Source organism: Gopherus flavomarginatus, chromosome 2 (assembly GCF_025201925.1).
Source record: "Gopherus flavomarginatus isolate rGopFla2 chromosome 2, rGopFla2.mat.asm, whole genome shotgun sequence".
Lineage (NCBI taxonomy): Eukaryota > Metazoa > Chordata > Testudines > Testudinidae > Gopherus > Gopherus flavomarginatus.
The window spans coordinates 22,995,796-23,018,389 of NC_066618.1; the positions used below are offsets into that span (position 1 = coordinate 22,995,796).

At 40.0% G+C, this 22,594-nt stretch overlaps 1 protein-coding gene across 6 annotated transcripts in view; it reads left to right on the top strand.

Annotated features, from left to right (window-relative positions):
- The window catches only part of DYNC2I1 (dynein 2 intermediate chain 1), a 56,683-nt gene that overhangs the window by 11,526 nt on the left and 22,563 nt on the right, over positions 1–22,594 (top strand). For 2 of the 6 annotated variants that reach the window (XM_050942224.1, XM_050942225.1), the window contains 8 exons: positions 717–1,164; positions 4,277–4,344; positions 5,311–5,637; positions 7,465–7,529; positions 9,442–9,502; positions 18,360–18,425; positions 19,577–19,621; positions 21,065–21,269. In XM_050942224.1, coding sequence (XP_050798181.1) covers positions 717–1,164; positions 4,277–4,344; positions 5,311–5,637; positions 7,465–7,529; positions 9,442–9,502; positions 18,360–18,425; positions 19,577–19,621; positions 21,065–21,269 — 1,285 coding nt within the window. Of the gene's footprint in view, positions 1–716; positions 1,165–4,276; positions 4,345–5,310; positions 5,638–7,464; positions 7,530–9,441; positions 9,503–11,058; positions 11,149–18,359; positions 18,426–19,576; positions 19,622–21,064; positions 21,270–22,594 lie in introns of those variants that run through there. The other 4 variants (XM_050942227.1, XM_050942226.1, XM_050942229.1 and 1 more) reach the window with 4 other exon arrangements.

The window sequence follows — 22,594 nt, forward strand, 5'->3', positions numbered from 1 at the left end:
TTCAGTTTACTGTATGAATGCAACTTTAAAGGAAGTTCTTGTCTGCTCTGCATAAACATGAAATGTCTTGGCTGAAATCAATGGGAGTTTTGCTATGGGCATCAGTGGGACCAGAATTTCATCTCTTGTGACTTTTTAAAAATAGGACTGTGGGTTTTCCCCAGGTTTCTTGGCCAAAATGTTTCTTTCCCAGCTCTTGTTATGCAGTATATTCTATGCCTGTTGTCAACTAACTGCCAATCTTCTGCCATAGAGGTGGCTGCATGATGCCCACATATATGTTTTTATAATTTATTATTAATTTCTGGTGATGCGTGATACATTTTCTAAACGAAGAAGGTGTGATTCCTGCCCAAGTGAGCTCACAACGTAAAGAATATAGGGCTAAATTTTCAAACTAGCACAAAAAAGTATGCATATTTGCATGTGTAATTTGTACACATGAACACCAAGTTGTGCAAACAGTTCTGTTAAAATATATGGAAATTACCAGTCATGCATCTAAGTTGCCCTTTGTGTATCAATTCATTATGACAATTGCAAGCTTAATTGTAGTAGCTGTGTGCACAAGCCAGGCATGCATACATGTGGGCATTTTCACAAATTTCTGGAAACTGGGTTCCATAAATCACTTACAGATTTTTGGGATAAAAATACTATATGAAAATAAGTTAGTGAATTTTAATTGTGCATCAGTTTATTTTTACTCTTTTTAGGTATCACAGTCAGATAGTCAATCTGAAGATAAGAAACAGAAGGAAAAGAAACTGCAAAGAGATAGAAAGACTCATGACATGGTTGATTACAAAGGATACATACACAAGGATCAAGACAAGGACAGAGGAAAGACAAAAGAAAGGACAAGTGAAAGAGAGAGATTTAAATCTAGTGAAAGAGACAGGGATAAGCTAAGAGACAGAGAAAGTGGAAAAGATCATCACAGAGAACGAGAGAGAGAGAAATTGAAGGAGAAGAATCAAGAAAAGGATGCAGAGAAGGAAAAACACATTACAAGAAAAGATAAAGAGAAGGTGAGTGATAAAGAAGGAGACAGAAAATATAGGAGGGATGATCTGAAGCAAATGCTTATACAGAATAACCTGAAAGCATCTGGAGGAAGGGATAAAGAACAGCGCAGAAGAAGAGAAAGCAAGGATCAATTGGGTAGGTTGGCTTGCTTTGCTGTGCATATTTTAAAGTATTTCACTTTATAGATAGAAATGGAATGAAACCAAACCCCTGTCTTTTCAGGGAGCATAATGTCAGTGGGTACTGGGTGCCTAGCTGCTATGTGTGCATTTGAAAATCTTACTCAGTAACCCAGTTTCATTTTCAAGGCTCCCAGGTTCTCAGCTGCCTTTTTTCCTTCCCAGTGAGTTACTAACTATAGTAGTTTTTGGTGATTAATAGTGGGTGACTTATAAGCCCCTATATGAATACAGGGCTTCTCGGTTGGATAATGCTATCAGGTGCCTGAACTCTGTATGAAATTGTAGTATAATTATTGATGAGTGATAGCAGGAGGTATCGTAGTTCCTACCATCATACAAGAGGGAATGGAGTCTCTCTCAAAGGCCTTTCTTTAGGCAAAACCCCAGATACAGTAACTCCTCACTTAACGTTGTAGTTATCTTCCTGAAAAATGTGACTTTAAGCAAAATGATGTTAAGCGAATCCAATTGCCCCATAAAAATTAATGTAAATGGGGGGTTAGGTTCCAGGAAAAAAATTTTTTCCCAGACAAAAGGCATTATATAAATTCTAAACAATTTTAAACAAGCAATTTAATACAGATATTAAACAGGCTGGCAGCCCCCCTATCCACTCACCTACGCTGCCCCCACCCCAGCACCTCCTGCTCGCCGGCAGACCCCGCAGATCAGTGCCTTCCCTCTGCTCCCACCATGTCCGTCCCGTGGCAATCCGCTGTCTTGTAGCGTTCAGGAGGCTGGGGGAAGTAGCGAGAACGCTGCATGCAGCCTCCCCCATCCTTTCCCTGCCTCCTGCCCACGGCAATCAGCTGTCTTGCGGTGTTCAGGAAGTTGTGGGGAGGAACGAGGACACGGGATGCAGCCTTCTTCCGCCTTCCCCTGTCTCCTGCTCGCAGCAATCAGCTGGTTTGTGGCTTTCAGTAGGCGAGGGGGAGGAGCGAGGATGCAGCACACACCCTCCCTCCTGTGACAGGCTGGATCACAGAAACCCCCTTTGGGACTGCCACCTGCTGTGCTTTGACTACGTCTGAGTCTGTTTTCTCTGCCAGCTTAGGACTTCAGAGCCCTGCCTGGTTTGAGTCAGACACACTTGCCTGTTACAAACCCAGACCCAGGTCTGAACCACGTTCCCTAAAAGCTGCAGGCTGAACTGAAAACAGCTTAAGGAGTGTTCCTGTCTCTAACACTCAGATGCCCCACTCCAAATGGACTCCAAACACTAAATAAATCCATTTTACTCTGTATAAAGCGTATATAGGGGAAACTCATAAATTGTTCGCCCTCTATAACACTGATAGAGAGGTACGCACAGCTGTTTGCCCCCTCCACCCCCCAGGTATTAATGCATACTCTGGGTTAATTAATGAGTAAAAAGTGATTTTATTAAAATACAAAAAGTAGGATTTAAGTGTTCCAAATAATAACAGACAGAACAAAGTGAATTACCAAGCAAAATAAAATAAAACAAGCAAGTCTAAACCTAATACAGTAAGAAAGTGATTATAGATGAAATCTCACCCTCAGAGATGTTACAGTAAGCTTCTTTTACAGACTAGCCTCCTTCTAGTCTGGGTCCAGCAATCACTCACACCCCCATGGGTACGGTACTTCATTCCAGTTTCTTTCAGGTAGCCTCTCCACCCCCAAAGGATATCTCTTGAGCCAGCTGAAGACCAAAATGGAGGGATCTCCCAGGGGCTTAAATAGACTTTCTCTTGTGGGTGGAGACCCCCTCATCTCTCCTATGCAAAATCCAGCTCCAAGATGGAGTTTTGGAGTCACATGGGCAAGTCACATGTCCATGCATGGCTCAGTTTTAACAGGCAGCAGCCATTGCCCACATGCTATCTTGAATGTCTCCAGGAAGACTTCTTATGTGGATTGGAGTCTTCCAGGATCCATTGTCAGTTAAGTGCTTCTTGATTGGCCACTTAATTTGCACATTCCTTTCTCAGGAAGCTGACCAAATGCTTTACTAAGACTACTTAAAATCACACAAATATGCAGCCACTATTCATAACTTTGAATTAAAAAATGGTACATACATACAAATAGGATGAATATATTCAGTAGTAGATCATAACTTTTGCAGAGATATGTTACACGGCATATGTAGCATAAAACATATTCCAGTTATGTCATATATACATTCATAAGCATATTTCCATAAAGCATTATGGGGTGCAATGTCACACCTCCCTCCCGTGCCTCCTGCCCGCGGCAATCAGCTGGTTTGTGGCATTCAGGAGGCTAGGGGGAGGAGCGAGGAAGCAGCGTGCAGCCTCCTCCCTCCCTCCCCTGCCTCCTGCCTGCTGCAAACCAGCTGATTTCCGCATGCAGGAGGCAGGGGAGGGAGAGGAGAGGCTGCGCGCTGCGTCCTCGCTCCTCCCCCCAGCCTCCTGAACACCGCAAGAGAGCTGATTGCTGTGGGCAGGAGGCAGGGGGAGAAGGGGGGAAGGAGCTGATCCGCAGGGTCTGCTGGGAGATGTTGGGGTGGGCGTAGGGGAGCTTTTGACATTGAAACGTTAACTGAGAGGATGTTAACTGGGGAGTTACTGTACAGCCAATCTTGGGGGGGGGTGGGGAATTTAGGCTCAAGTTTATCTTGTTAACATAAGAACATAAGAATGGCCCAGCTGGGTCAGACCAAGGGTCCATCTAGCCCAGTATCCTGTCTTTCGACAGTGGCCAGTGCCAGGTGCCCCAGAGGGAATGAACAGAACAGGTAATCATCAAGTGATCCATCCCCTGTTGCTCACTATCAGTTTCTGGAAGTTTTATTACCTATTTATTATACTGTTTTATTATTTGTTTACAATAAATCCACCCCCCCATCCCCAAAAGGTGGTAGATTTGAATTTTATACAATGTGTGTATATATTCCATTGAGAGAAGGGTGGCAACTCTGTCTACTTGCATTAACATTTCTGGATTCAGTGTCCCTGTCACTGAAATGTGGAGTACGTGCCACATACTACCAGTGTAATGTGTCATGTACTACACTGGGGGGTTTTAGTGTAATAAAGAAAAATGTCTTCAGTAATTTTGTATATATATATTTTTAGAGCAAGCAAACATAAGGGATGACATGAAAGAGAGAAGACATACAGAAAGAAAAGTAAAGGAAGGAAAAGTAAGGAAATGTTTCATAACAGCATAAAATAAGGTGAAATGTAATGAATAAATTGGATAAAACTCCAATACCTGAGTAATCCAAGAAATGTATTTATAGCAGGCTCACATGTAAATAGTTACAAAAACCCAGTATTTTAACATAATTCTTTAACTCTAATTTAATCTTATTAAAAGGGAAATGTCCTCTAACTTTCAACATGAAAAGATTTAAATTTTATTTGTTTTTAACATTTCCAGTAATATTTAAGGAGCTATGTTCTTATTTAAACATGCAGCTATCATTTATTTTTGTATAGCATTTTCAAACAAGTGTATTGCAAAATGTTTAACCTATTATTTATTAATGTACTTATTACTAATGTATTTGTTTGGCATTGTAAGTGTACACGATGCTTTACCACAGATTATGTGCTAAAAAACAAAGAGCAAAATGTCTGCTTGAAGAGTTCATACTCTAAACGGGAGTTTACCATGACAATCAGGGGTGGCTCTAGACATTTTGCCGTCCCAAGCACGGAGGGTCTGCTGGTCCCGCGGCTTCAGCGGACTGCGGGAGGTCTGCTGAAGCTGTGGGACCAGTGGACTCTCTGCAGGCATGCCGCCGAAGGCACCCTGCCTGCTGCCCTAGCGGTGACTGGCAGAGCACCCCCAGTGGCTTGCCGCCCCAGGCACGCGCTTGGAGCGCTGGTGCCTGGCGCTGCCCCTGATTACAATCAGGTGTACAGTCTCCCAGAGGAAGTATTGGAAGCCCCATTGCTAGTGGAATTAGAAACTTCAATGGACATAACATGTGACAATATATTGTGTGGAGAAATCCTGTACTATCAGGGAGATGGACTAGACGACCTAATATGAATATCCATTCCTGATTTCTAGAATCATAGAATTCTATTACTTCTAACATTTTAATTACAAATCTTTGGAGAAATCTCTAACTTTTTTTTGTATTATTTCCTTTTTCCAGAAAAGTGAAAGCAAAAATAGTCTTGGCGAGTTTTTAACAAAGAAAGATGAAGAAGGTGGACATAGACACAAGTCACACAGAGATCAAGAACTGAATAAAGACAGAGGAAGGAGTCATAGTGATAAAAGAGAACATTCAGTTAGGAGAGGAAAGGAGAGACCTTCAAAAGAAAGAAGCCATGAATTGTTTGTAAAGGATGGGGAAGAAAAATATGTGTCAAGGAGACCTAAAGAAGGATCCTCCATTGAAGACAGAGAAAGACAACTGAGCGAGAATAATGAAAAAAGACAGAAGGAAGAAAATGAAAGAAAGAAAAGAGATCTTAAGGTTAGTTTTTGTAAAACTTAAAAGTTATAGTTAACATATTGTTCAGATACCTTCTTATTTCATCAAACACCCATTCTGCCTTGAAAATGTTTTGTTAAAATGCAATAAACAAATATTGATCTCTGGTGAGGTGAGCATCCAGAGATATTGACTCGGAAGGTAAATATTGAATGAATTTTTGCCTGAGGGGATAATAAATTTTGATATTTCCTGAAATGTACATACACTCACATGCATTCTGAATGTCTTCTTCACAAATGCACAGTCTGACAGTTTCTTCATTGGGACCCTGAATTTCTTATTAAAATGCTGTTAGAGGTCCAGAAAAACAAATTGGCTGGGATTTCCAAAAGAACCCAAGGGAGTTAGGGGGCTCAGATCCCATTTAATTTCAGTGGTTGTTGGGCACCTCAACTCCCTTAGGCTTCTTTGTAAATCCCATCTATTAATAACATGTTATGAGACATTTGTTGCCTCCAGAGCTGTGATTGCCCAGCCCCTCTTTCTCCCTGTGTCTGCCCAGGAGTTGGGAGAGCTTCTGTCCCAAATGGTGCCCCTGGAATTGGGAATGGGGTAACTGGGCTACTGGTGCCAAGTTCTAGATCCAAGGGTTGTGGGGAGAGCATAGCCCAGTTCTCCAACCTCACCCCTTCGCTGCTGCTGCTGCTCTAACATCTCCCTGGTGTGTCCAGTGTAGTATGTGATGCTGCTGCTGTTTTGACAGAAATGTAAGCCTAACGTTGGAGTGTTCTGTGATTTTGGCATGCTGCCAACGTTTTTCTGCATGAGTGAAGAAAATGGTAATTTTTAATCTGATTTGAATGTCATGGGTCAAAAAATCACTTTTGTAATACAAGGGGATTCGTCCTGCCAAATATCAAAGGCCTGCTGCAAACGATGGAGGTGTGAGAGCTTCTCAAAATAGGTTGGAAAACTCCTTTGTAATGGAAAATGTAGGCAATCTTAGCATAGGAATTGCTACCATCTCCCCCTATAATTCTGTGTTTTCATAAGTGACATAACTCACATGACTGACTATCAGCAAATTTTTCTGGGTTTGTCTAGACTTGGAAATTTGTTGATATATCTATTCCAGAATATATAAGCTCTTATGTGGACACTTTGAGCTATTTCAGTAAATTTACAAGTGTGGACAAGCCTGTAGTGTACAGAAATTAAATGAGAAATCCCACCCTAGCAGATGCAGCATGAGAAGCAGAGACAGTGGCAGAGCCTCTGCTATAGGGATTCTTCAAAAAGAGTCGGAGGCACATGCAGTGTGTACATGCAGCTGAGGGCACTGTAAGCTTCCATCAAATATGTACTGATGAAAGCAACATATGTTTTAATCCACAGTCCGAATAAGTCAGCCAGATTCCTCTCAGGTTCTTGAGCATTATGTGATGATCCAGGCCTGCTGGTTGCACAAATGAAAGATGTTCACAATCCCCTCTCTTCCCTTTGTGCGCAAACACAGCATAGTGCAGGATGTTGCCTTAAGGATCACTTGCAAAAGTTCAGCATTTTCAAGAGAAGTTCTCTGTACATGTTAAGCATTTCTTTAATTGATGTTTCAGCTATCTATTTTCTTTGCTTAACATAATTACTTTCTCTTTGCTAGGCCTCATGCAGAGCTTCCTACAAGTAATGGAGCATAAAAATGGATAGTGCATGATGACCCATGATTTGTTAATTGCATATAAGTGCTTCTCAGCAACCTCTTATATTGTTGCTAATAGTTGATTACAAGTTCATATACATTATTTCTCAGAAGATTTCTGACAATGTGAATACTATGAATTATGCTAGTCTTTCAATTTTTTACAGAACAGTGAGCACAAAAAACAAGGAAAGAGCTTAAGAGAAGAAGAAACCAGCCTTCAGCATGAAAGGTACACTCATATATTTAATATTATTATATATTTTACAATATATGTTGTTTGTATGAAAGTCACAAAGAAAAGGTACAGTTCACTACCCAAACATTGTTAAGCTCATTGTTGTCACTCAATAAATATGTTTTGACTACAGATAATTTATAATGTGCATTACAATCTTTTGGGAGGCATTTTGAACATTAAAATTATTACAAATTCTATATATTATGCCCTAAAAAGGTGATTTGTTAAAAAGCGTATTCAGGCTCTCTCTCCTGTTGAATTCTTTTGATTTTTGGTTCAGAGCAGTGAGACACAGGCTTGCAAAATATAGATTAATTTGATCCTGGTACTTAAATTGTGAGACAGTTCAGGAACCTTCAGAGCCAGACATCTATTTGTCTGTCACCTGACAATTTATTACATAGTCATGTGGATACATGGTAAACTGTGAAGCACACCTTTTATTGTTTCTTTGAATTGTAGATGTCCTCCTTAGCTGCAAGTCTGGCATGGTATTTAAATTATTAATTAAATAGCAACTTCAGGGCTATACATACAGATTTCCAAGGAAAAGGATCTAGTTTTATCTTGACGAGGGATAAAAGATCTGGGTGATATGCATAAATTATTTCCTCTAGTGATCATGGAGTTTACACATACATACTAAAGGTAGAATATAGTTCTCCTTGTATTCTTTAGTGAATCAACCGTGTCAAATCCTTACACAGCCTTCTGGAATATAACTCTAGACATACTGGCAGGCAGAATTCTCATTGCTGGGTTTTAGCTTAGCTCTTTAGTGAAAGACTGGCAGGATTTTCTGACTTCTGAGGGTGGTGAGGTAGTACATGAGCCTTCATCTGACATCCCTACTAGGTATAAATGCGGTGCCTAAACATTCTAGTCAGTTCCTCTTGATCTTGGCCAGTTTATCATCCTGGGAGTTTTGCCTCCTGTACATCAAAGTTAATGACTGTAACATTGCCAGAGCAGTATTTATATCTATCGGGGTGGTACAAGCTGGCCAGCAAACAGCCTGGCTTGCTCTCTCTCTGCCACCCCTATTCTCATAGACAAAATTGCTTTAAGAATTGAGGGAGTTCACCAGTCTTTCACTATAAAGATATGATCCAGGAGTGAAGAACCTTGTCAGAATGTTGTCTTCAGAGAAGCAGAATTATAGGCAAGTAATCTTTCTTTCTGACTTTAAATTCTCAAGCCCATATAACTAAAGGGGTTTCTTTCCCCAGGAATGTTGGAATCCATCCTACTTGTTTTTTCTCTTGTCTCTTTCTTCAAACCCTTAAGACTGTTCCATAATATGTCTTGAGAACTTCCTTTTACTTCCGATGAAGAGGGCTGGACTTTCTCCATTTGAAATCCATAAACTCTGCCTCCAGAATAATTGGAGGGACAGTTAAGAGCAGCACAAATTGTTGCTTTTCTTTTCTTCTTCAGGGGCTGACTGTGGTGCCTCCTCACTTCTCCTAACCCCAAAATGAAGGACCAGGTTTGAATGTAAATCTCTTCTCTCCAGCATAAAAGAAAATTACCAGGCTTGGGCCATTTTTGATTTACTGACAATGATGTCAGTAACACTCAGTAAATGTACAAGACTAACTCTTTCTTCTTAGCTTTTTCAATAATTACCACTCCAGGATAGCAATAGGACATGTCAGGCGGTGTATCTGGGCAGTGTTTGTGCAATTGTTTGCTGATCGATCAGTTGGCTCTTGGTTCACATCATCACCTGAGGCCTGCAGAAAGAAGCTACAAATACAATGGCTGTTAGGTTTTGTTGCTGAAGTATTTAAGTTTATTGGAAGGCTTTAGCACTTTTTAATATAAAGTAACTATTTTCCCCGAATGCAATATTTTCCTCTGACTTAATGCAGATTCAAAGCGATATTCCGTTTATTTCTAGGAATACAAGAGATAAAGAAAAGAACACTGAAAGGGAAAAAAAAGAGGACACAAGCCAAAGGGTAAAACTATTTGTTTTGGAGTATTAGAATACAAGGATTCTTTTAGAATTAGCAATATAGTATAGTAGTTACTATATGTAATGCAACTAAAAATTATCACAACACAATGACATGATTAGAATAGATATGGTAATTGGTATGTATGTTAAAGATTTCTTAAATAACTTTGGTGTTTCAGGATGAAGTATAGGAAAATTGATTTATTCTTTATTAATGTGCCCCTCTTACGGAGATACCTGCCTAAGTGCAGGTTGCAGGGAGGTGCCTATTTCTGCTAGTGATACACAACCAGGAATTTCTTTCCTGAAGTTTGTCGGCTTAGGCACCTAAGATGTTTCTTATGAGAATGTCAGGCAGGCTCCTATAACTGAACCCAAAATAGTTGGAGGAGGAGAAGGTGGAATGTATCTTACAACATTTAGCTCAGAGCACTCACCTGGGATATGGGAGGACCCAGGTCCATTTCCCCTCTCTTCCTGAGGGGGAGAAAGGATTTGAACAGGGGCTTCTCCCTTTTAGGAGAGTGCTCTAACCATTGAGCTGTTGGGTAGTCTGATATGGTGCATCCTCAATTTCTCCAATTGAAGCTACTCCACTGTGGATAAATAATTAAAGAATAAGTGGCGCAGGGGGCTGGACCCTTTGTCTACTGCAGCTCAAGTGAGTGTCCTAACCATCAGACTACAGTCACTCTTCCCCTCCCACCCCCTGCCACCCAGTGACATGCCCAGAGGCAGAAATTTTGGTGCCAAGGGAACTTTTACCTTCAAAATTTAGGCACCTTCAGAGTTTGGTAGGCAGTTATGGGTTGCAGTGGAGCCTAACATGGGGACTTCAGTGCCTATTAGACCTAGCTGCCTAACTCTGGAGTGTAGGTTCCTAAGTGTCTTTGTGAGTCCCACCTTACTCGACATTTTTTCAAAATCTTACACACTTGGGGAAAAAATCCCTCCAAAGGTGAGAGAAGTTTCTAATGATACATTGCATGAAAAACCGATCTACTTTTATACAATATAAAAATTCCATTCTTCCTCTAAGCAGTTGATATAAGCAGAGAAAATGTGATTTTAGCTAAATAGAAAGAAATTAACATCTTATTCTATCTGTCATGAAACCCTCAATGTAATTCACAACTATCCAGTAAAATAGTTGCCACAGAAAGGATGAAAAAAATTAAAATATACAAATAATAGGATCAGGGCTCATGTGGATGAAAATAAATTAGAGGAATTTTCCAGAACTGATACCATAACAGTTATTTACTTAGTTCACCCAGGTTTGTATACCAGTAATTCAACAAGACAGAACTTTTAATTATTGAGACATTTTAGAATATTTCAAACAGCAAGGTTATGGAGAATAGAATTCTGTAATGTTGAGATTATATCTCAGAAGCATCCAATACATCTAAAATTCTGTTTTGGAATACTGTGCTGGCATCTACATATGTAGAATTATGGTCCCTACTTTTTGGCAAATAGATCCTGTTCCAGCACCTATTGAAGTCAGTGGATAAACTCCCATTGACTAAAGTGTGTCTAGTTCAGGCCAGAAGTAAAGAATGATGATCAAGGATGTATTGTAAACCAATTAAAAAGAAGACATTTATGAACCAGTACCATTTTAAAGAAACCTACATAATTTTAGTAAGTGGGTTTTAATAGAATATTAAATGCAAACCTTTTTTTAATGCAACATTAAGATTACATTGTTATTTATTTTTTTAAAAGTGAGGTCATAAGACATTGAGGAAAGTAAAGAGTTAAGGTTCCTTCAGCAGTGTAAACTTTCTCACCTGGCACTTATGTAGTATTTTGTGAGGTACACTTGACAAATAATAGAAATAGGACATGCTGCATATGTACAGTGTGGACAAGCCAATGTTGCTGTACGTACCGTGGCCTTGAAGCTTGGTCTGATCAAACTGTGTTTGGTGCAGGATCTCTGGTCTCCTCCAATACTGGCACCATCTGATGCCTGACTTGGTTCCAGATGTAACTTAGTGAGGCCTCAGGCTTGCATTAAGCTATACCAATTGGTAATAAAGCCCAAGAGGCCAGGCAGGAATAGGAACTTTTTTGATTATGTATCATTGTAGGTCTCACTGTAGGTGCACATGTGCTTCATGTATACCAGATCAGAGTCTTTTGAATAGCAGTGTTAATCAGGGCTCTGGATATGCCCTGTGTCTCCTCATACTCCTGTGCAAAGGCATAGAGGGTGGAGTGAACACAACCCTCCCCTCTTATCATCTGTGACAGTGAGATGGAACCTGGCAAGTACCTGGCTCACTAGTCTTTACCTCTGGCTGGTAAACTTCAGAACTCTTCTGACTCCTCTAGAAAGAACTACTATGAAATTGACCCATCTGAACAGAATTTTTACAATCAGATACCCCTATACTGACCCCAACGTACATCCCATCCTGTACAGACTTCTCTGTAAAGGGTACCTGAACACAGTGGATTCTAAACCCGTGGGCTTCAAGCCCTGCCCTTCCTGTAACAGATTAACTCCATTAAAAGATGGACATAGCATGTGGCACTTCTGTGTTAAGGGAGACCCATACAGCAGATAGATGCTTGGTATGCCAGTCACTCTCTTTGAGTACACATAAATAAGTTGCAGGACTTGTGATTGAAGCTTCACCTACTGGAACAATCTATGAAGATCTCTTCCGATCTGGAGGAAACAAATACCAAACAAGCCAACTTCATTGAGGACCCTGTTTAGCAGACACACAGTGCCTGAAACCTGCTTGCAGAAAATGGCACAGAGAAAAGACCTGGCACCTGCACTCACTCAATTGGCACTGAAACCCACAACATTGACACCAATGCCAGTATCTCTCTTACCAAAGGCTGGCACAAAGTGAGTCCGCCTCAGACACACATGCAGAAACTCTAGAGTGCAGTATCATCCCACAAGGATAGACCACATAGGGTCTCTGTGGAGAAAACCACTAAGCCGCACATGGCTGTGAGGGCTGTTATTAGGGAGAAGCCTACCGCAGCAGTATAGAGAAAAATTTCACTAACACTGACCCCAGCACTGGTGACACAAACTTTGGTTTTGATGCCTACAGTCAAACAAAGTGTGCCAAATGAGCTTCTAGAAGAACTTGAAATGACCTCTGTACTGAGGCACTTATTGATACCGGTGCAGACCCTGGAATCAAGAGTACCGTGTGCCTTGATCCCATCCCTAGCGGAGATCTGCTTTTCCTGTCCAACACCAGGACATAACTTCTCATCTTCAAGTAGAGAACCCTTTTCTCTGAGGTCTCTGGGTGATACTGTAGAAAAACTAGTTGACTCTCCCTATATGGCTTAGCTGCCATCATCTCGGGAATGGCATTAGACTGACTAATATCACACAAACCAGCCATATCCTTATGGCATGCTGCTATGGCCTTATTGGGCTTACTGAAGGCTGTCCTCATATGCTTCTCAGAGATGATCTCTACTACATTCTAAGAAGAGAAAGAGATCATTCTCCTGAGTAGGATCCCTGACACCAGATAGAGGAATGCTAAGAGCCACCAGACCTGGAGCCACTGCAATAACAACATTCTATTTCACCACCTTAGAACCTCTTGTCCTCGTCTTCCGATAAAGAAGTGTCCTCAGCACCAGTACTAGTGTGGGATGCCTTCAAATCATTTAAAAAACTGCTTATGAGAATTGCAGAAACTCTAGAAATAGAATTATCTATCATACAAGAAAAATTTCATAAAAGTTGTTCCACATATTGACAACTTTCAGCTCAGCCAGGATCATCTTTATGATAAATGAAGGACTGCTCAGTCCTACTAAGGCCTTATGGCAGACATCTGCCACGATAACACCCACCACAAAGAGAGTGGAAAAGGAGTACTAAGTTCATGAAGAGGATCCATCTGATGAAGTGGGTATTCACCCACGAAAGCTCATGCTCCGAAACGTCTGTTAGTCTATAAGGTGCCACAGGATTCTTTGCTGCCTATCCTGAACCTGAGGTGATTCTTGTTAAGTCTCCTCAGGTTTAGGCTACGGCAAAGACCCTCTTTCTTCTTCAAGATAAGGAAATACTGGAAATAGAAGCCTCTTGCCTTCAATTCTGACAACACTTTCTTGATGGCTCTCAGACAAAGTAACGAAGCCACTTCTATTTGTGAAAGGATCTCATGAGAAGGGTCCCAAAAGAGAGGCAGGAACAGGGAATGAGGAATGAAATTGAATAGGGGGGCCATTAGCACAAATCTCTAGGACTCATCTTTTCAATGTTATGGCAGACTATACTCGGCAGAATGGGACAAGGGGGTTTCTGGGCTGGTACAGCTGGGGCTCCTAACAGGCCCATCAAATTTGCTGACACACTGCAGAAGCCAGGTGCATTGCTATAGAGAAGGAAAGCTTGGGACCCGTTATATGTAGCTTCCTTCTTGGCATGATTATCACATTGCCTGGTATAATGATATGGCAAACCTTTGTCCTCTCTGGGATGAGATTTTTCTTGTATAATACATAATTCTCATCTCCAGGAGGTAAGCTCTTCTTGTCTAGAGTCCATCATGACTCTCATGAACTCTGTTTGTGATGGTATGAGAGATGATTTCTCATAGTTCACAAGGAGTCGTAGTTAGGGAACAGAGAGAAGTCACACTCTAGGGGTGTTGTGGTCTCGTGCTGAGACTGCCTCTGCCCCTGAGACTGCCCTGTCAGGTCTGGGTAGACATGGATTCCCTTTCTCCTTAAATGCATTGCCACCACTGCCAGGTATTTTGTGAATACTTTTAGTGCTGTGGAGAGTTCAAAGGGCAATACTCTGTACTGGTAATGGTTGTGCCCAGCCATGAATTTTAGGTACTTCATGTGGACCAAGCAGATAGCTACAAGGACGCATACATCTGACAGTTCCAGAGCCATGAATCAATCTTGAGCTTGAGGAGAGGGAATGATGGAATCAAGCATTACCATCCTGAACCTGGCAGAGGCAGTCTCAGCATGAGACCACAACACCCCTAGAGTGTGACTTCTCTCTGTTCCCTAACTATGACTCCTTGTGAACTATGAGAAATCATCTCTCATACCATCACAAACAGAGTTCATGGGAGTCGTGATGGACTCTAGACAAGAAGAGCTTACCTCCTGGAGGACAGGTTCTGGGGTCTCGAGTCAATGATAAACGACCTAAAATCAAATCCGATGATGATGGTGTCTCTGGGGCAACTAGGCCACAAATCCGTGTGTACGTATGATGCCACTTGCCAGACTTCAGTGGTCGTCCTTATAATATGTCTGAGATCAGTGTAATCCCCTCCCAGTATCACACAAACAATAGAGTCAGAGTCCCACCCTCTGTCATACAAGTACTCGCCTCATGGCTGGACACAGAACATATGAAGAAGGGTTCACTTCTCACCCCATTCCTGATGCTGATGCTCATTACAAGAACCATCTGTAGATGCCAGGAACCTGGTTCCAGGATGATTTGAAACTATATATGAACACCCTGGAACTCAGGGGAAGGCAGCTGGCATGCATAGTATTCCTGCTGGTTTTGTGGAACTCCACAGTGCAGATTTTGACATACAACACATCCACAATGCACTGTATAAACCAGTAAGAAGGGGCATGGTCATCCCCTCTCTGCCAGGAAATCATCAAGCTGTGGACGTGATGTCATCACCACAGGGTAACCACCACTGTCTCTCCATATTCCGGGAGCCAGCAACAACCTGGCAGGATTCTTAAGAAGACGTAACCAGCCATGAGTGTTTGCTGCATACATCTAGAAAGCTGGTATATTCTTGGGGGGAACTCCCATAATAGATCTGTTCACCACTGAAGACAACAAATGCCCAAACTTCTGCCCAGGGGTGGGGGGAGTATGAACCTGGGCTTCTTGCCAGATGCCTGCCTTCTGCAGTGGTGTCCAGAGCTCTTATACGCCTTTCTTCAGATTCCCCTGATATCCAGAGTCAGATAGGACAGAGCCACACTGATCCTAATAGCTTTCTGTTAGCTGAGGCAATTTGGACTGTCAGACCATCTACACATCTGCTTGGTCTCCCATCCATCTCCTGATCTCAGAACAACCATCAGATGTTGCACACAGACTTGCAGTCATTGCATCTGACAGCTTAGATATTGGCTGATGGAGTACCACTGCCAGACTGTTATTGATAGGTTCTAGAAATTCCCATACAGCGTGGAAAACCATGTGCTAGGAAGACCTACCCCTCCAAATGAAAACATATTGTAAGATATCCAATATACTGGTGCCTCTGTTGCAGTGGTTCTCAACCTATTACCATTGTGGGCTGCATATGCAGCTCTCTATGTGTTATGTGGGTTGCATACATGCAATGTATATACACTTGTATGGCCTTGAGGATATCACATGGGCTACAGCTTGCTTGAGTTCAGATTACTTAAGACCCTAGACTATATGCTACACTTGAAGCATGCTGCACTGACATTTAGTTCTCCCAAAATCCACCTTGCAGCAATATCAGTGTGTTGTAATACAAGACAGCTGTACTTAGAATCATAGATTATTAGGGTTGGAAGGGACCTCAGGAGGTCATCTAGTCCAACCCCCTGCTCAAAGCAGGACCAATCCCCAACCCCTCAAGGATTGAACTCACAACCCCGGGTTTAGCAGGCCAGTGCTCAAACCACAGCTGTACTTGGCTGTCGTATCTGGCGATATCAAGATTCCTTAAGGGCCTTCTTCCCACCTATTCGAGATGACTCCTACGTGGGATCTTCGCATCACCCTCCTAAAACTCATAGAACCTCCATTTCAGCCACTGCTGGATTGTTCGATATATCACCTTACCTTTAAGACAGTGTTGCTATCACTTTGGATAAGCTAGCTCCAAGCCCTTATGCCTGGACCTCCTTACACATTATTTCATAGGGACAAGGTGGTGCTAAGACCACACCCTAAATTTATCCTTAAACTTATCTAAGTTTTTCACTTAAATTAGTCTTCTTCCCAAAACCACACTTGATGCAGAGAGAGAAGAAAACAACACACTTTCGACATTTCAAGGGGTTTGCTGTATTATCTTAACAGGACTAAACTTTTTAGAATATGTCCTCAACACTTTTGGCTATACCTGGCTCATTGAGAGGTCAACGCAGCTTATCACAGAGAATATCTAAGTGGATTCTGCAGTGTATCTTCACCTGTTATTAGTTAGCTGGTGATTCTCTCCCTTCAATCATCAGGCACACTCCATGAGGAGACAGGAAGCTTCTTCAGTCTGCTTTAGAAACTTGCTAGTGTCTGAGATGTTAAACAAACAAACAAACAAACAAACATGGAGCAACCCTCTGACTTTTGTTAAACATTATGCCCTTGACATACAGGTTAGCTCTGATGCCGGTTTCCACCATCCAGATTGGATACTGCTTTCCAGTCATCTACAGCGGAATGCATGCTTACATGTACTCAGAGAAGAATAAACAATTACGTACCCTACAGTAACTGTGTTTCTTTGAGATGTTGTAATCAGTGTGGATCCCACAACATGCCTTCCGTCGCTACATTTTGGAGTCCTCAGAAACTTGATCTTTGAATTTTGAGGGAACTGAGAGAAGTTTGTGGCCACACACCCTTTATCCCACCATGTGAAAGCATGACGAGCCACAGGGCATGTGCATGGCCCCAACAGACGCTGCTATTCACAAGACCCAATCTCACATACAGTAGTTGCATGTACCCCTAAAGTGGAATCCATGCCGACTGCAACAAAGAACCACACTTACTGTAGGGTAAGTAAATTATTTTTCTGGTCTTTTCCTTTGCCTCATGGAAAGGCAAGACATTACATACAGAAAAATTGTGTTAGTGTAAAGTTAAGACTGCACAGTAAGTAGTCAGCAGTGAAAGATTAAGGCTATCATGCTAAGCTTAACACTGCCCCCTTGTGTGAGTGCATTAGTACAGTTATAAAATTTGTGATCACATACCTTTTGTCATTTTTTTCAAGCTTTGTTTTCAGAAATATTTTTATTTTATTTACTCTAAACTAAGTTGTACCCTTAGACACAACTCTGTGGGAGGAGTGGTGCATAATATACACTGCCCCAGGAATAGTGTTGGGAGGAATTTTGATTTAGCATCACAATTCCTCCCAAATGTTCCTTAGACTTGATATAGAGCTTACTTCGGTATAATTTACATCGCTCAGGGGTATGAATAATCCACACCCCGAGTGATGTAAATTATACTGACCTAAGCACCAGTATGGACAGCGCTATGTTGGCGGGAAAGCTTCCCCCTGCTGACATAGCTACCATGTCTTGCAGAGGTGGATTTTTTATGAAGACGGGAGGACTCTCTCCTGTTGGCATAGAGAACCTTCACCAGATGTGCTTCAGTAACACTTTACTGTAACACTTTTAGTGTAGACTAGCCGTTAGAGAGAGAGGGAGAGTGTGTGTGTGTGTGTGTGTGTAAGGTAATTATTATCAGATCTTAAACGGGTGCAGCTTACTTCCCTTCATTTTCTGAGCCAGTTCTATTGGCCACTGTGAGTGTGTTCCCATGCTTGTTTGCGTCTGGAGAAGCAGCTGGAATGCAGGTCCTGCTGCACACAGGTATCAGACCCAAGATCCACATAGCTCTAACAAAGCTGTATAGGAGCTGGGGTTGGAGTCTTACTACTCCAGATGGCTGTATTAGGTTTGTCCCAACCAGCCTTTCGAGTCTGTAAAGTACATTGAAGACTGCAAGCATGATATAATGCTCAGTATTAAAAATTATTAATACTAATATATTTACAATCAGATCTTTCAGTTACTTAGTTCAGAGACACATTTCACTTCTTTTCTCTTATTGTTTTTATATTTTGATTCATTAGCCACACCAAGGTGAACATGTGTCAGCGTGGAAACCTATGCAGAGGGAAAAACGTGAGGAAGAACCTGTAAGGACAATTGATATTTTTTATTTTCTCTTGATTTCTTGAGAGCATGAAAGTATCAAATAGCCTTCCTTGTGAGTTAAATTCCATTTGCCTTTTTTTCATACAATTCTGCATAGTATTTTTATGCAGTTCAATTATTGTACAATTATCAAAAACTGGCACAGACTCTTGTATTGTGGGAGACAATTAGATGATTTTAACAGCTACTGAGAAACCTAGGTTTTTATTGCACTGAAAATACCTGACCCTACCCAGTAATTTGTAGGCCATTGATGTGAATTGTCAAAAGTGCTGGTGTTGTATTGTACATTTTTTCATAAATGCACAATTGTATTGCTGTTTTGAAATCTTTTAAAATTCCTTTCATTCTGATAGTCAAAGTTATGAATAAATAAAACAGAATAGCAGGGGGGAGCACAGCTATAAAAATTAAGATATTGGTACATGTGTCACTCATTGCTTTTTTTTTAAGCAGAAAAGGGCATTTAGAGAGAGGGTAGCTTTTGGAGGGGAATGGGTAAAGGACTGCAGGCACAGCTACTCCTCGTCAGTCATTTCAGTAAGAATAAACTATTCTCTCAGTAAATCCAGTATTGTGTTTAGCTGAGATTGTAATGTTGTTAGATGAAGTTATTATTAAATGAAGATTTATTGTTTGCCCACTAATCCATGGCTTTCTTTTTCCTAATTCAAATTCACAATTGGATTACTTTATTACTAATCAGCTTTGAACCCAGTTATAATTAATGTAACGATAGGAATGTTCCTGTCTAGTTCTCTGAGAAATAAGGCAGTTTTACTCTTTTGTTATACCAATATGAAAGTTACAGTAACTTTGTGAGGGGCTTTGTTGAAAGTATATACAACCAGCACATTTAAGAAAAGAAGCTGTTATTCATAGAATGTGATTCAGTTGACTACTTTTTTGTGTCTTAAATTTGTATACAATTTGTTGTATATCCATCATCACCACCTGTTGCTATATAGTTCTGTAATTCCATTTATGATCTGACTTTATAGTAATTAGTTTTACAAATATATTTTTTAATTTTATTAGAGAACGTAATTTCACTATTTATATTCTGGCAAATAAAAGATTGTAAAGTTATATAATGGCTTAATTTATTCCACTGTTATATTTTCCCTTCTAGGAAATCGGTGATGATTATTTGACAAATTATGAAGATGATTTTGAAGTATGTATAAGTTTATTCTTTTTGTAATAATTCATAAATGTAACTTGTGTTTGCTATAATAACAGATATAGCCTGGTTTGTGTTTTAAGCTTTTACTTTTTTGGTAACATTGTGGCCCTTTCAGACTTCTTGCCAGGCTTTTATCTTAATCAGAAGTTAAATTTCTGAGTCTGGGGTGGGGGTGGGTAGAATAGGGGGCAACTTTGACTTTCCATTAGAACTCTGCAAAGGATCATCATTCTGTCTTACTAGATTTCAGGTATTCAACCTTTTTGAGTAAAAGTCTTGAATTTTGGCCCACTCATTTGTTATGGACTGCTGACTGTAAGAAAAACTCAAATTTTACATGTATGTCTGACATGTCAGTAGGTCACTAAAATGTGTTCAATCTTTTAATTTACAAAAATTATATTAATTTCTTTTGTTGGACTTGCAGTTTGGTCAGAAGAATAAAATGAGATTACCAGCTCTATTTACCAGAATTTAACCAAGAAAATTGTGTAAAGAAACAAAATATGCCTCAAGGAGGTTTATTGCTAGCCAAGTCCAACTAAATTGTGAACTGTGGTCATCTAGGTCTGAGTGTGAAATCTTGGCCCCATTGATTTCAGTCAAACCCAATTTTATGTTGTATGTATATGGTATGTCTCTTTTGACTTCAGTGGGACAACTCTTGTGCTTAAAGTTAAATATGGGCCTAAGTCTTTGCAGGCTTGGGATCTTGATTATTTTTTTTAAATGATGGCTGTTAGAAAGTGTTTAAGAAGTTTGGATTGTCATAGTCCTAGCATATATAGATTAGTGGGAAAAGAGAAGATGAAGTGAAAGATGCAAAATAAGTACATTTTACTCGTTGGTTGCAGAAATAGAGATACTTATTCTATCATTAATATGACCATTTTATGCCATGTTGCTATAGTATACATAATGTTGTGTGGTGATATAAAGGTTTTATTGGCATGAGTCGGGGATGACTACTCATATGTGCAAAGCCACAAAGAGTCACGCAGCTCACCTTAAACAAATGTCCATAAAACAGTTATAGCACCACACACCAGCACATACATTGTTATGATACGCACTTTACAGAAATTCTACTTTACTAAGTTTTTTTTTTTTTAAATGGTACTGTTTTTCAGTTCCAAGACACTCAGTGTGGCTTATCCAGATAAGCTTATCACAAGCATTTAAGAGAATGTTGTTTATTTAAATTAAAGAATTATTTTTTAAAATGACTCCTGATAGAGTAAATATGGCCATTTTCATGCATCATTGCTCTTGAACTCTTTTTGCTCTTCACTGTGTTGAGCTATAAGATTTTTTTTTTAAAGCATCTTTTAGAAAAAGACAAACAGTATTTTGATGCAGGCACCAGTAATATGATTTAAATTATTTAATTTAATTTATGTTTAACATTTATTAAAACTAATATTCTTTTCAAAGGATTATGAAGATGATTTTGATGATGATGATGATGAAGACAATGATAGTGAGGCTAGAGACTCAGAAGAAAGACTAAGAGAGATCCCTGTTTCCAAAAAATCAGAAATAGAAGAAATTCAAAGAGCAATTAATGCAGAAAATGAGAGGATTGGTACCTTACTACCAAAGCAAATTCAAAAAGAACGTGAAAAGGAACCAAACGTGGGTATGTGATTGAACTCAGTCTTTTAAGTGTTGTTATTAAATGCATAGCAGCTTTTGTGCAAACAAGATATTTCAACTTGTTCTAAAGATCTCCATTAAAGGCAAAAAAACTAGTGTTCTGAGTAAATCACTTAGCTTTGTGGCTAAGCAGCATAACTTTAAAATAACTAAGCAAAACTTCAAAGATATTACTAATGATTTCAAATGCAAAGTATACAGGCCGAGACTTAATAACTCTGTTCCCTCATTTGGAGGGCTGGGAGAGCTGTAGATCATTAGATATAGAATCGTAGGACTGGAAGGGACCTCGTGAGGTCATCTAGTCCAGACCCCTGCATCATGTTTCAGCTTCCTGTGATGCCACCCTCCCAGTCTTTCAAAGGTGTTAACAACATCCTCCAGCAGAAAGAGACAAGTCAGGACCTGATATTTTTTTATGTTAAAAACAAGAAAAAAAATTTACTGGTGGAAAAAATATAAAGTTATGATAAAATTATTATAAAATATAAAATAAAAATATTAGTCCTGCCTTGAGTGCCGGGGGCTGGACTAGATGACCTCTCGAGGTCTCTTCCAGTTCTATGATTCTATGAAAAGAGCACAAATACAATTTTATATTTTTGGTTTATAATTCATCTTTTAAGTATATTTTTGGTGTGAAAAGTGACTATATAAAATGACAATCTCTTCCTCAACAGATCTGCTTAGTTTATTAATTATGTCTACCGTAAGGCCCCAATTCACCTTCTCACAGTCCAACCATGCAGATTACAATGTTGGATTGGGTCTATGAAAAGCACTTTTATTCCTTTTTACTCCTCTTAGTACTTCAAAGCCAATACAGCTATGGAAGAGTGACTGAAATGCTCTCTGGATCATGCAACATCAACTGAATTTTTAACTAAAGTCTGATTACAGAATCTTTGTCAGAACTCAGCTTGACTTTTAGATTCCAGGTTGAGTTAGTATTAATTTGGCCATTAGAAAAATCATCATATTTGTAAACTGAGTAGATTTGATCTAATTATTAGAAGGCAATAAATGTGGAAATATGAGTCCTAATTTTTAGTGCATATGCGGATTAAAAGAGGGCAGATTTTGTGAGAGCCTTCTGTATAAGAATCAATATATTGTAGTGCAGAATTCCTGTATTCCTTGCAGAAGCTCACGATTCCTGCTTCAACTTCTACTGTACACTGTTCTATAGATGAGATTTGGAAGTTACCTTATAACATCTGCTGCACAAATTTTGATTTCTTGTAAATTGTAGAGTACTCTATGTATTTTGACAAATCATTTTGATTTAATGTAAACTACAAATCACTA